This window comes from Mytilus galloprovincialis, chromosome 14, assembly GCF_965363235.1.
Source record: "Mytilus galloprovincialis chromosome 14, xbMytGall1.hap1.1, whole genome shotgun sequence".
Lineage (NCBI taxonomy): Eukaryota > Metazoa > Mollusca > Bivalvia > Mytilida > Mytilidae > Mytilus > Mytilus galloprovincialis.
In genome coordinates, this window is record NC_134851.1 from 62,160,177 (window position 1) to 62,175,653 (window position 15,477).

General features: G+C 32.2%; 1 protein-coding gene across 1 annotated transcript in view; it reads left to right on the top strand.

Moving 5' to 3' along the window:
- LOC143059117 (von Willebrand factor D and EGF domain-containing protein-like) overlaps positions 1-15,477 on the top strand; it is a 70,342-nt gene that overhangs the window by 40,301 nt on the left and 14,564 nt on the right. Inside the window, exons 12-22 of the mRNA XM_076232608.1 lie at positions 637-815; positions 2,614-3,242; positions 3,915-4,228; positions 4,934-5,068; positions 5,869-5,967; positions 8,565-8,679; positions 10,633-10,895; positions 11,434-11,539; positions 11,957-12,088; positions 12,771-12,905; positions 14,519-14,644. Of these exons, the coding sequence (XP_076088723.1) occupies positions 637-815; positions 2,614-3,242; positions 3,915-4,228; positions 4,934-5,068; positions 5,869-5,967; positions 8,565-8,679; positions 10,633-10,895; positions 11,434-11,539; positions 11,957-12,088; positions 12,771-12,905; positions 14,519-14,644 (2,233 nt within the window). The remainder of the gene's footprint in view (positions 1-636; positions 816-2,613; positions 3,243-3,914; positions 4,229-4,933; positions 5,069-5,868; positions 5,968-8,564; positions 8,680-10,632; positions 10,896-11,433; positions 11,540-11,956; positions 12,089-12,770; positions 12,906-14,518; positions 14,645-15,477) is intronic.

Consider the following 15,477-nt stretch of genomic DNA (forward strand, 5'->3'; position numbering starts at 1 on the left):
TAGACCCGCAAACCCCCTTAAGTATCAAATAATCAAAAATACAGTCCTAGATTATCAAATAATCAAATAATCATATATATTTGGTTTGGTAATCAAATGATCACTTTAAAAAAAGCCAAGTAATCACATAATTAAAATTCCATGAGAAGGCTCAAAGTTTACAGAAAAAAGTTTGAAAATGAAAATCTTGTTTATCAAAATAGTATATTTAAGGATGTACTTAGGTGAGGTTAGGGGAAAATTAATAAATCAAGAATTTAAAAATTTATACTTTAAGCTGGTAGAGCATTCTTTAAGGATAAAAATAAGCTAAAAATATTGATAGGTCATGGACCTCCTTTTCGAGGTATTTGAGATTTAAAATATGGCGGGGAAAGGCCGACTCAGACTTTTACCTTATGTTTTGCATTGGTATTAGTGGGGTCTCAAAACAAAAGAAAGAAAATTAAGAATCTTCTAAAATTTTCGTAAATGACCCCACATGAGCTATTAAGTCTTATATGAAAAAATAAATGGGTGTTATGGGGCAAAATATTTTATTTTGTATTGTATGGTAAAACACCAAGGAGTCCGAAAATTTGGCACGAATTCCAAAACCTCACCTAAGTACATCCTTAAACAACTTTTTCTCTTCAGATTGTTTTGGACAATAAAGCTCAGGTACGAATTGACCTTCGACACCAAAGCATGACCTTGACTGTCCAGTCATCAGGATATTTTACAGACAGGATGGATGGATTGTGTGGTCAAATTGGTAATAATACATGGTACCATAGCAACGATGTACAGACAAGTCAGCCTCTTGTTGATTGGAGGTAAGTTACATAGTCTGATCCATATAAGGTGTTGTCATCATTTAATTGTTCTTCTACCATTCCACATACTGTAGAAATGTTTCTTTCCATGGGGTTAAAATAGCAATACAAATGTCAGACATCTTGGATATTTAAAGATCCCATAATTAGCTGTATTGAATGTGCTGGCTTCTATTGAGGAGCATTTGGCCTCTAGATCAAACCAAGCATTTATTTTTTTTGCCCCATTTATTATGCCCCATTTATGTCCAGTATGTTCGTCTGTCCCGCTTCAGGTTAAAGATTTTGGTCGAGGTCGTTCTTGATGAAATCAGAGTTCTGACCCAAATTTCACAGTCCACTGAACATAGAAAATGATATTGCTATTGGGGCATCAGTGTAATATGGACACATTCTTGTTTTTTAATGTTCTGCGTCTTTGCTTAGCATGCTCCAGTTATGTATCAGAAAAGAATTTTGTGAAATTATTCATCTTTTAATGGAATTGATAATAGTATTATTAATTCTGACAGTGGTAACACATGCACCCTTACTGAAAAAATCAGCTGCAAGTCTGCTGCGAACTTGCTGCAGACTTGCAGCTAACATAGAGTCCGTGTTTGCGGCGTGTTTGCTGCAAATACGCTGCAGGTCTGCTGCAAACAATTTACCATGCAAATGAGTGTTTGCCGCAGACCTGCTGCAAACATATTTATGCAAATTAATCTTTCTCCTGCCTGTTTGCTGCAGACCTGCTGCAAACATTTATATGCAAATGAGTGTTTGCCGCAGACCTGCTGCAAACATATTTATGCAAATTAATCTTTCTCCTGCGTGTTTGCTGCAGACCTGCTGCAAACGTTTTTATTCAAATCAATCTGTTATACAATTAACCAATGTCATGTTGTGTACACATCATTTTATCTATATTTCCACAGCAAATTCTTAAAAAGTTTTGTTACATCCATCCATTCATAAATTAATTCAATTAAATTGTACTTTATCATTTGAAAAATTATCATAGCATAAGTTTAAACCTTTTAAATTGTTTAATAAGTTAAATTAATTCCAAGTACGTTCTAAAATGAATTACATGCATGAATCTAAAGTTAAAAAGATTTATTTGAAATTTTCTTTGCGCATGTATATGATTATATATACAGCTATAGTTAAACTAAAATTGTCACAAAATTCAACTAGACTTACATATATTTTGTAAGTTATAATCTCTAAGCATATGAGGGAGTACTGTATATTGCATGGTTACATATTTGAAAATGTATTTAAAACCTCATGCAGATATCTGTGAAGGAAATGAATTTTATAAGTTAACATTCTGTACTTACAAATAATGTCTTTAAAAACTAATCTGATAATTGCCAAACTATAATGCCTCCCTGAACACTAATATATATCATTACACAAACATTACCAACATTTTCAAATTTCAAATCTTTATCTTCCAGGAAGTTACCAATAGGCATGCTCAGTCATTTTATGTAGTTTCTTGCAATGCTCTTGCAAACATATAAAATTGTCAAAGATTCCTGCAATCTAACTGCGAACATCCCTTATATTCTAGTTTTTCCTGCAATCTTACCGCAAACATATTTGTTTCTGCAACCTTGCAGCAAGCTTGCAGCAAAAAGCTGCAATGTTTGCAGGAGGTTTGCAGCTAGCTGCATACATCTGCAAACATTATTCAAAGGGTTCCTGCAAGCATTTTGTTTGCAGCAGACCTGCAGCAAGTTTGTAGCAGATCTGCTGCAAACATTTCAGTTCTGTAAGGGTGGAGATCTTATCGAAAAGTTTTTTTCAGGTTACTTCCAGGTCTTAGTTTGTTTGAGAATTATGAACTTTTATTGATGACCTTGACCCCTGAGATGCCAGAATGTGATTGCTCGCTGTCTTCATATGAGACTTCCTGCCCAAAATCATCTGCTGCAAAACCACAGTTTTTATTTCATCTGAAAGAGACAACATTCTATTGGATAAACAAAACCCAAGGAACCAATCAAATACCAGATTACATGTTTGAAGGAGATTTTGATGATGAAGAAATTGAAACTAAACAGCCTGTTAAGGATGGGCAGCTTGCAAATGACAGTTGTAAAAATATGTTTATGACGTCAGGGATTGCCAAAACTTGCTTAAATAAAATTAGAATTGATATTGATACAGTGATGAATATCTGTGTTGCCTTGGCAACCTCATATCAGAATTCAACATGGATGCCCGAGGTTTTACGTTTGTTAGAAAATTTATGTGAAACACAGTTGAATAAAAGAACAAATTCGACTGATTTGGGAGAACTTGCTGATGTGAATATTGAGGACATTCGTCAAGCAATTCTTTGTCCTGAAGGTTGCTATGGTAATGGCATTTGTATAGAAAATGGCTGTTTTTGTTACCAAGGTTTCTCTGGTATAGAATGTCTCACCAAAACAGGTAAAGTTTTTAAATTGATTTATCTTTTAGATTTAGCATCAAGTATTTTAAAAATGGTAAATTGTCCATTTTAATATTTATTCATCTTTTAAATTTAGCTTCAAGTATTGAAATTAAGATAATTGTCTAGTTCAAACATGGATAATTAATTTTATGATACATGTATATGAATTGTATTTTAAGATTAGCATGTAAAACTAACTTTTACTAGTAAATTGCATTTGACCTAATAGTAACATGTTTCAGAGCTAGGTAAGCAAAAAGTAACAGTAATTAAACTGACTTTTATAAACTTTAGCAAATTTACTTAAGATTTTGTGTTGGTTTTTGTGAGGATTTAAGAAGTCCTTTCTTCAGTTCCACATCTATTTTAATGAAGTACTTCTTGATTAGAACATATGGTACTTATCTTATCTAACTTATTGAAAAAGATTGGGGTAAGATACAAAAGAGATTTTGAAACTCATAAGATGGAAATAAACTGAACAGCTGTAGGACTCCTCCAGGTGCGGGAGTTTCTTGCTGTGCACATTGAAGACCCATTGGTGGCCTTCGGCTGTTTTTTGCTCTATGGTCAGGTTGTTGTCTCTTTGACACATTCCCCATTTCCATTCTCAATTTTATCACTTGCCATTATTAAATAATATTTTGTTGTGAAAATTCCTAACACAGAGGTCACAACAACCACAAGTTCAACTACCATGCCAACGACCTCCAGCACAACAACCTCTACAACTACCAGCACAACATTAGCACTAACAACTACAACAACTGTAACCACAACAACAACAGCTCCACCTACTGTAACCATGACAACAACTCCTTCAACAACCACTTCAACAACAACAACAGAAATGACAACAACAACTGAAGTTCCTGTCTCCATGGTTACCTGTGATACACGATCTTCACATTGTAGTACTGTTCATGTTGATTTGTTACGGTCTGGTGAATTTGTAACAAAATGTAATGTGACGCTAATGCAGGTATTTGATAGTAACATAATTGTAGAGGCTTCAAGGAGTCAGGTCACCACAATAAGCCTTAATGCTATATCTGATAAAAATAGTCACAAAAAAAAAGTAACATAGGTATGTTTGAGTTTGGGAAATTGCACATTAAAAAACTCTTCAGCATGTAGGTCTAGTACAAGTGAGGATTTTAAATCGTGAAATGCATTTAATGTTTGCCACTGGATGTTAAAAACCAATCCAGAAAACTATTCAACAAGAATAATGAGATTGACTTATCTAGTTAACGTGTTTAGGCAATACAACTTGAAACTAAACTTCTGTTGTCAAATTCCTTTTCAATTACTGTAAACTCACAAGTTATTGCATGCATTTATTATTGCAAGTTTGTCATTTTAGACAAACATTTGATTTTAATTTTTGTGATTTTGAGAAAAATCCTGTTCAATGCATATTAACCATTTCAAAATATGAGTTTAAATTATTGCGATTATAACCCTGTTGCATTTTTGGCAATAATAAAAATATAGCAACAATTTCTAAATTTCCAGTAGTTAGTGATGCTATTTGTAAAAACTTGTTATTAGATAGAAATAAAGACACATGTACATGATGTAGTTGAATGCAGAATTATTGCTATTTTTTCATGTATGCTTAAATTGTATGCATTTTAAAATGTTTTATAAGATAGAATTATTATATGATCTTTTAATATTCCAGTTCACACAATATGGCTGGGAACCAGTTGGTGTTGTTTATACAACTTTACTACGTTATGTAGACAGCACAACAGTAGAATGTATGTTACCAATGGTTACCAGAAGTGATGACTTCGTCAACGTGTACAGAGTTCAGGTAAAATTAAAATTGTTTGAAGAATTAAAGAATGACTGTAATATTTTTTCTGTCTGAAAAAATATCACAAAATATATTTAGCACCTGACTGAATGAATAACCAGTTTATTTAAAAGTGTGCATCGATCAAATTGTTTAGGTAATTTCAAATAGACAGAACAAATATAACATTCCTTTTGATTTAATTATAAATTCTATTTTTAAGGAGTATATCATGGCCATGAAAAAAAAGTGTCACATGACAAAATTATGTCTATGAGCTGATAGACAAGAAATCTACAGCTAATCAGAAGAGGTGTTACATTCAAAATTAAACTGTTTTAATAAAACAAAGTGCTGTTGTCAGAGCTGTATCATACATCATGTCAGTACTATAAATTCAGAAATTATTAATTTGATTTTTAAAGAATGAAGAAAAATACATTTTTTTTTTATTTATTTGAGGTTTCAAGATATATGCACCAGAATAATTTTATTATTACACTACTAGTCATATTATTCGCATCACTAAAAATATCACAATAGTTTCTGCATTTACAGCATATACATATAAAAAAGAAGATGTGGTATGATTGCCAATGAGACAACTCTTCACAAGAGACCAAATGACACGGAAATTAACAACTATAGGTGCATGTTAAGTATTACATGTACATACCTTAACACTAACTGAAAAACTTTACTTTGTTTAATGGGGTAAAATTTATCTAAAGGGAGAAAACCCAAATATGTTTACCTGTATGAAACTACATAAAAACAGCTGCATATACTTTGATGATATTTTATATTTCTAATTTAAGATACCAAAAGGTGATGATATGGTTTTGAGTACACAGATAGTTTCTGTTCTTGACAGTCTTTGTCAGATGTGTGATATCTACGGAGGTTGTACGCTGAGAGTGAGTATAGTGTTATACAAAAATCACAGTACAATCTTTTTACACAAATAATAGATAAGATACTGTATTGTGGGTTATTTCCGAGGGTTTAAATTTTCGCTTAGTTTCCTGGATATATTAAAACTGACAATATAAATTCCGCCAATTTTAAAGTACACATGCAAAGTTATTGATAAAAGTTTTGAATCTGCCAAAATATTTCGTATACCTTATTCAATGAAAATCGTGAAATTTTACATCTGCCAAAATAACCGGCTAGACGGTAGTAGGCAAACTATGTATCAAACTGAGAAACTGATTTCTTGGTGAGGCGCAAAACTGAGTGCTGACATTCCCCAGTTTGATTATGTTAAGGTGGTACCCAACACCTTCACTAAAATTAAGTTGGCTCGTTTAATATAATTTCATAAAATTTTGACAAAATATTTTCTTTGACCCTTTGACAAAAATATGAAAATTTAAAAAAATTTGAACCAACCATTTCATCAGAAAATTTCACTGGTTATATAGCAGATTGTCAAACACTAATTTTGATCATTGGGAAGCTCAATATGCCCTTAACCACACAATGTAATTAAAACATTTAGCTGATTTTACAGAGTTATCTCCCTGTAGTGTTAGGTACCACCTTAAATAAGTTTTTTTTTCTTTTTCTTTAAGATTAAGCAAACACTTTTTAGACATTTATAATGAAGGATTTCTCCTCAATATAGATCTAAGATATTTATATCTCACTGTTTTATAGGAGTCAGGGCTATGTTACATTCACCTTGACCTTCCATTAGTTTGTTTCTCCATCAGCCATTCTGTCCGTCTGTTCTTTTGACAAATATTTCTGTCACAATATTCATTTCTCAAATACTGCTGAATAGATAATGACTTTATGTTTGGTCAATATATTGACAGTTGTTCAGATAAGTTATGAACACTCAGAAGAACATTGTAATAAATAAAAAAAATGTTCAAGGGAAACAACTCTTATCTGACATGATAGTTTTGTAAAGTACCATTAGGTCTGAGACCACAGTTATTTTGTAGTGCATTTCTTTTACACAATAAATGAAAATTTGAAAAATCCCACCTGCACTTTCTCAATAATATTTTTACAGTGTGTTGTACTACCTACTTTTGGGACAAATTATATCAAAATTATAGAAAATGTCATCAGCTCGAACTCAAAATATGGACAATTTTATGTTAAGGGAGTACTGAAATCTTGTGCCAGCTTCAAAAATGCTAATTTTTAACCGGATTTTTGTGACAAAAATGTCGGTTATTGATTTGGGGATGTACGGCGGGCGGCCGGGCGGCCGGGCGGGCGGGCGGCAATCAAATGTTGTCTTTGCATTAACTCATGAACCGTTCAACCAAAGCTTTTAAAATTTTAATATGTTGTTACTGACAACTAAATGAAGGTCAAGTTCAATAATGGCGATTTTGACTTTTACCGTTCAGGAGTTATGGTTCTTGAAAGATTGAAAAATGAAGTTTCCAGTCGTGTCCGTGCATTTACGCATGAACTGTTCTACCAAAGCTTCCCAAATTTTAATATGTTGTTTAATACTGATGGCAAAATGGAGGTCAAGTTTAATAATGACGATTTTGACTTTTACCGTTCAGGAGTTATGGTTCTTGAAAGATTGAAAAATGGAGTTTCCAGTCGTGCCCGTGAATTTACGCATGAACTGTTCTACCAAAGCTTCCCAAATTTTAATATGTTGTTACTGATGACAAAATAGAGGTCAACTTCAATAAAGACGATTTTGACTTTTACCGTTCAGGAGTTATGGTTCTTGAAAGATTGAAAAATGGTGTTTCCAGTCGTGTCCGTGCATTTTCTCATGAACCATTCAACCAAAGCTTTTGAAATTTTTATATGTTGTTACTGATGGCAAAATAGAGGTCAAGTTCAATAATGACGATTTTGACTTTTACCGTTCAGGAGTTATGGTTCTTGAAAGATTGTAAAATGGCGTTACCATTCAAGTTGTTGCATTTACTCATGAACCATTCAATCTAAGCTTTTCAAATTTTAATATGTTGATACTGATGACAAAATGGAGGTCAAATTTGATATTGACGATTTTCACTTTCACCATTCATCAGTAATGGTTCTTGTGATATTGCCAGGACACAAATAAATATTAATAAATCCGGTTTGCTGTCGTTGTGACAGCCTCTTGTTAATCTTTTTTTAGCTGGACCAAATCACTACTTCACTTTCAAATTCATGACCCAAATTTTTTAACAGTGTAATTTGATCCCCCTACTTTCTATTTGAGGCATTAAACATGGAGAAATAAATTTGGAAGGGGTAAAAAAAAATTGGCAAGTAACACACTGTCCACACTAGGGACTATATTTGTTGACAATGAAAATCAAAGGACGATTACTGTGTACTCGTACCATTAGGTGTTAACACTTTCAAGGATATTGAAAGCTGGAAAATAATTTTATAAGGCAATTGTTCTAGAAAGTAAATAAATGCAATTGTTTTTTAGTGTACATTATTTTTATTCTTTCCTTTTGGTCATTATAATTATCTTCATTTTGTTCTATTAAATGAAAATAGAAATGATATGAATTTATAATTGTAGACTGGTACCTGTTTCATAGACAGAAGATGTTACAGAGATAAAGATACCAGTCCAAGGAATAACTGTCTACAGTGTCTGGCAAGCAGCAGTAAAAACACATGGTCTTCTAGAACAGGTAGAGTTGGACATATTGAGCAATTATTTACAAACGAAAGTGAACCAACGCCTGGTAAGTCTGTAGTACGGTAGAGTCCATAAAGTGGATACCTCGCCGGGTATGCAGGGTCGTTATGATAAAAAAACATAAAATGTATAGAGTCTTATAACAACAACACTTTAGGGACTGCTGCAGAAAATTTATTGATCGACATGTTTCGGTGCCTATGGCCCCGTCATCAGGATAAAAACAATACATAAAATCATGCTGAAGAACAAAATCGGGTTGTTAAAATTTAAACGTCACAATGTTACAATGGTAGGTAACGTTATTAATAGCAACTGAAACATTTTACAGCATCCTGACGCGATTGGAAGCAGTACCTCTGGCCAAGGGAAGCCAGTCGAAATGGTACGGAATTGCTGATAAAATGTCGTCTATTTTGGGGAAAAAAGTTAAATGAACATTCAGACCACACAACCTATACAGTCTATACACAGCCTGACAACTTATTGTATTATTCTTTCCACGATGCAAGAGGACAAACACATGTTGGCAGAATAATTTTAACAAACATTTTCACAACAAAAACATTTTATTTTAATTTCTTTTTATAGTTTACTTCCATACTTACAATGAACTTTCACTTTCACTTTCAGTTGCTATTAATAACGTTACTTAACATTGTAACATTGTGACGTTTAAATTTTAACAACCCGATTTTGTTCTTCAGCATGATCTTATGTATTGTTTTTATCCTGATGACGGTGCCCTAGGCACCGAAACATGTCGATCAATAAATTTCTGCAGCAGTCCCTAAAGTGTTGTTGTTATAAGACTCTCTACATTGAGCAATTATGTATACATTTTGGCAGAAAAGTGTTGACCCAGGCAGTTGTTGTTACAGCAGAATGCTTTGAGTATGAAGATAAAGGTAGAATCTTTTGTTAGCTTGCTTGTGAGCTGAACCGTGAAGTCATTATTAGGTTAGCTATACTACACTCCTATATTGGTTACCTGTTGGACTAGTTTACTCTTAAAGGAGGGTTGTTTACTTAACCTAATAATGACTTTACGGTATACTACACTCCTTGTGAGCTGAACCGTGAAGTCATTATTAGGTTAGCTATACTACACTCCTTTCAAAGTAGCTAGTCTAGTCCTACATACTATATATTGGTTATCTGTTGGACTAGTCTACTCTTAAGGGAGGGTTGTTTACTTAACCTAATAATGGCTTCACAGTTTAGCTAGCAAACAAGCTAACCAAAGATATATCCTTTACCTGCACAATCAATACCAAATTATACCAAATGGTCATTTAAATTTATTAGTTGAAAAACAAGCTGACAACATCATTACAAAAAAGAAAAAAACAGAATGACAACCAACAGTACACAATACACAACATTGTAAACTAAAGATTGCACAAGTTGCAAATGTGTGAATTTAACCCCATCTCTAGAGTTTAATGCATAGAAATGACAACATAATTCATGTGCACATTATTTAATTTTCCTGAATTTTATCTGAAGGAAAAATTTCTATTAATTCAGTATTGAATAAAATTTGTTCTGAAGGAATGTGTTCTATTCAGCAATCAATTAAATGCAATGGATTCAAATTCTACAATTGAAATTCACCTTGATTACACATAAAGATGTTGACTTTGGATGTTTTTACAAGTTATGATACAAAAACAAAGGATAGGGGATATCCATCCATGACACTAAATCAATATACGCAGAATGAACTTAAATTTGATCTGTTATTCATCATTGTTAACTCACATACCAAAAATCACCCCAATATCTGAAAACGTTTAGAAAAAAGGTCTGTATAATGGTTTGTTGTGGAATGATGGACAAGGGTGAAACTATATGGCACATATTAGTTGCAGGGCCATAAAACACACAAAAAACAAAGGAACTGCACTTCTATTGGTCACTTTTATGTTGATTATATTTTCAGATAATTTTCCTCCAACATTGGAGCGGAACCAGTCAACTATTTCAGTCATTAATGGGGACACAGTAAAGACTAATATCACAGCCAGAGATCCAGAGAACATGGATATCTACTATGGTAGTAATGACGATGGCGCTATGGTCAGTACATCAGGAGAATTCACATGGCATGTCCAGTTATCAGAGTCGACCAAGAGGGACGGAAGATATAATTTTGTGATAAATGTTACCGACAGTTGTGGAGCATCTAGTTCTTTTGTTTTAACAGTGAGTTTTCTTAAGAGTTAGATTTATTATTACTTTGTGAAAAGTATCTTAACTTTTTTGTGAAGTTCGTTTTATAAAATAAGATGGAAGTGTAGTTCGGCATAGCTAAAAATATTTTATTAACCACTCTTAAAGATAATTGTGTTTTTTTTCTGTATTGCCCTTTGATAAGATTTAAACAAAGGAGCTCCCCTTTGTTTTCCAATCCATAGATAATCTGTAAATACTGTAGATTCATTTATCTTCGTGGGTACCAATTTTTCGTGGATAAAAAAAAATTGCATTTTTGTTTTGCAAAAGTCTGCATACATTCCTATAGAAAATTAGTAATTTGTTGAACATTAAGAATTAGAGATTCTTTCTGACCTTGAAATGAATTAATATTGGTATCCAACAAATAATAATCAATATGAGCTACAGTATTCACAAAAAATAAATCAATTGACCTTCTGACCAACAATCAACATAATTTGTATACATAAACAAAGTGTTGTGAAATTTTTGTATTTATGACATTGTATTGATGATTTCATTGTAGGTACTTGTTAAACAGTGTACCTGTCAAAATGGTGGACTTTGTGAAAATCAAGTTGTTACTAAAAATAGAACAGATTATAACTGCAGTTGTTCATCATCTTTCACAGGTAAAGTCACTGAAACGAAGTAATGTGAACCCAATTTTTTATTTTTATGTCCCAACTAGGGGCAGTGTGTTTTTTCAGTCTGTGTGTCCTTCCCTCCTTCTTTCCTGTGTTTATTTTTTTGTTTGTTCATCCGTCCGTCTGTCCTGCTTCAGGTAAAAATTTTGGGTAACAGTAGTTTTTGATGATGAAGTTGAAGTCCAATCAATTTGAAACTTAGTACTTTTATTCCCTATGATATGGTGTTTCTAATTTAAGTGCCAAATTAGGGTTTTTTCGTCCAATTTCACAATCCACTGAATATAGAAAATTATTCATTATTAAATTCTCTTGTAATTTGCCTAGCTTCTCTAATATTCAATGAAGTTAAAATAGCTACACACAATAATATTATAATAATAATACTATTGTTTATTCCAGGGAAATTGTGTGAGACCAAATTAAATGGTTGCCATAGTGACCCATGTTTCACTGGAGTCCATTGTACAGAGACATCTGAATCTTATACATGTGGTAGCTGTCTTGATGGTTATCAAGGTGATGGAGTTAATTGTAAGTACTTGTGGTATGATAGATAGCTTTTATTGGTTGATAAAAGTAAAGTGCTTAGATATAAGAAGTTATGGTATGAGACTATGAGTGCCATTGAGACAACTCTCCATCCAAGTCACAATTTATCAAAGTAAACCATTATAGGTCAAAGAACAGTCTAGATAGGAATGTTTTTTATAAAGAGAAGATATTTCAAGTTGCTAATTAGGTAAATTCTTTTTTTTCTCTTTAAAATTCATGTACTTAATTAGCAATATTAATAGATTGTGTATCAAAGTCCTTCACAAATAATATTGTTTTCAAGTTATAAACCATAACAATTAGATATTTATCTAATATGAACCTTTTTATTGTTCAATAATATTAAAGTCATCTCAATAATTATGATAATTTTACTGAGTATAAATTACAAGCAAAAGATTTTAGAATTTGGATATATTTAAGATAAGCATTAAGCACTGTAAATTATGAAATTATTGTGTGTATTTAAATTATTATTGCAATTTAATTCACTGTCAGGTAAAAATGAGAGATCTAATAAATGCAGTTAAAGAAATTTTTGGAAGGAAAATCACAACTGAAATTATAAAATATGCAAGTTTTATTATTGCAAACCTAATACTTTCACATTCATAAAAACGTTGCTATAATTTCTGATTCTACAATACTTTGTATTTTTCAGGTAGAAAGACTTGTGCCTCACAACCATGTTTTCCTGGTGTAATGTGTAAAGACCTGAGTAGTCCTTATCAAGGCTTTGTCTGTGGTGCTTGTCCCAATTATTACTATGGTAATGGTGAAAAGTGTTATAGAAATGGTAGGTTTAATAGTTACTTCCCTTTATGTTATAGAAATGGTAGGTTTAATAGTTACTTCCCTTTATGTTATAGAAATGGTAGGTTTAATAGTTACTTCCCTTTATGTTATAGAAATGGTAGGTTTAATAGTTACCTCCCTTTATGTTATAGAAATGGTAGGTTTAATAGTTACTTCCCTTTATGTTATAGAAATGGTAGGTTTAATAGTTACTTCCCTTCATGTTATAGAAATGGTAGGTTTAATAGTTACCTCCCTTTATGTTATAGAAATGGTAGGTTAAATAGTTACTTCCCTTTATGTTATAGAAATGGTAGGTTTAATAGTTACTTCCCTTCATGTTATAGAAATGGTAGGTTTAATAGTTACTTCCCTTTATGTTATAGAATGGTAGGTTTAATAGTTACTTCCCTTCATGTTATAGAATGGTAGGTTTAATAGTTACTTCCCTTTATGTTATAGAAATGGTAGGTTTAATAGTTACCTCCCTTCATGTTATAGAAATGGTAGGTTTAATAGTTACCTCCCTTTATGTTATAGAAATGGTAGGTTTAATAGTTACTTCCCTTTATGTTATAGAAATGGTAGGTTTAATAGTTACTTCCCTTTATGTTATAGAAATGGTAGGTTTAATAGTTACTTCCCTTCATGTTATAGAATGGTAGGTTTAATAGTTACTTCCCTTCATGTTATAGAATGGTAGGTTTAATAGTTACTTCCCTTTATGTTATAGAAATGGCAGGTTTAATAGTTACTCCCCTTTATGTTATAGAAATGGTAGGTTTAATAGTTACTTCCCTTTATGTTATAGAAATGGTAGGTTTAATACTTACTTCCCTTTATGTTATAGAAATGGTAGGTTTTATAGTTACTTCCCTTTATGTTATAGAAATGGTAGGTTTAATAGTTACTTACCTTTATGTTATAGAAACGGTAGGTTTAATAGTTACTTCCCTTTATGTTATAGAAACGGTAGGTTTAATAGTTACTTCCCTTTATGTTATAGAAACGGTAGGTTTAATAGTTACTTCCCTTTATGTTATAGAAACGGTAGGTTTAATAGTTACTTCCCTTTATGTTATAGAAATGGTAGGTTTAATAGTTACTTCCCTTTATGTTATAGAAATGGTAGGTTTAATAGTTACTTCCCTTTATGTTATAGAAATGGTAGGTTTTAGAGTTACTCCCCTTTATGTTATAGAAATGGTAGGTTTGAGTGATGATATTTATCCTTCAAGAGTTAAAGATATAACCTGTATAAAATTAAAAGGATGGTGTATGAGTTCTGTAATTTGATTACACTGTCTTCTTGTTTAATAACTTACTAGTGAGATTCCTAGAAAACACACTGCTTTTATACTATGGATTCATCATGTTTGCGATATATCAATTTTTTCGTGGATTTCTTGGATACAGGTTGACCATAAATATAAATGTTATAAAAAGTACATACGGTCTGTAAGCAAAACCACAAAACCAAATATCCATGAAATACGTATTTTTTTCTAAATCCACAAAATCTGGTATACACGAAAAATAATTGATTCCACAAAATTACTATTATTGGCTTCTAGTTTAATGTTTTACTACATTTCTATTTGATTTTGTTTTAAGATGAGAAAGCTTGTGAAAAAACAATGTGCTCAGGCCTTGTTACTTGTGAAGAGAGTTTGAATTACCCTGGATATCGCTGTGGCAACTGTCCCCATGGTTACATAGGCAATGGAACTATGTGTCAAGGTGAGTTCGAATGACCTGCATTTTTTGATTTTCAGCTTTTGTCATATTGATAATTATAATCATCAGAGAGCCACAATGTGAATTTTTTGCAGAAAATCAGATAATCTATTGACATTTTAAAGAATGACTAAAGTAAGCTGGCACCACCAAGCTTACTTTATTCAATCTTAAAAATCACATATTTAAGCACAATTTCACAATCCTGTCTAAGTAGAAGTTATTGGTGACGTCATTTTGTGTGGGGACCGATAATTTTTCCTTAGACATGATTGTGACATTGTGATAAAATAAACAAGTAAAAATTTGAAAATGGTAATTTTTATGTAGTTTTATACTAAATAAGAGTCATGGTTTCACCAGTAAAGATATTTTGCATCTGCATTTTGTTCCTAGTGCATTCCTACTTTTTTCTTTTTGGATAAAAAATGAACTTTGCTTTGCTCATTGTTGAAGGCCGTACAGTGACCTATAGTTGTTAATGTCTGTGTCATTTTGGTCTTTTGTGGATAGTTGTCTCATTGGCAGTCATACCACATCTTCTTTTTTATATTTATACCCCTGCTTTAAAAAAGGGGGGGTATACTGTTTTACCTCTGTCTGTCCGTCCGTCAGTCAGTCCGTCCCATGAAACTTTCGTCACATTTTTCTCAGGAACTACACATCCACCCTTTCTGTAATTTGGTATCAACATTTATATATGAGCCAGTCCATGCGAAAAGGTACAAAAAGTCCTTTTGGTAAACTTTACAGGACACGTTATCAAAGTTTGTTATAGTATTTTTGAAAAACGATTTTATCCGAAAAAAAATTACATTAATGTAAACATTCATAAG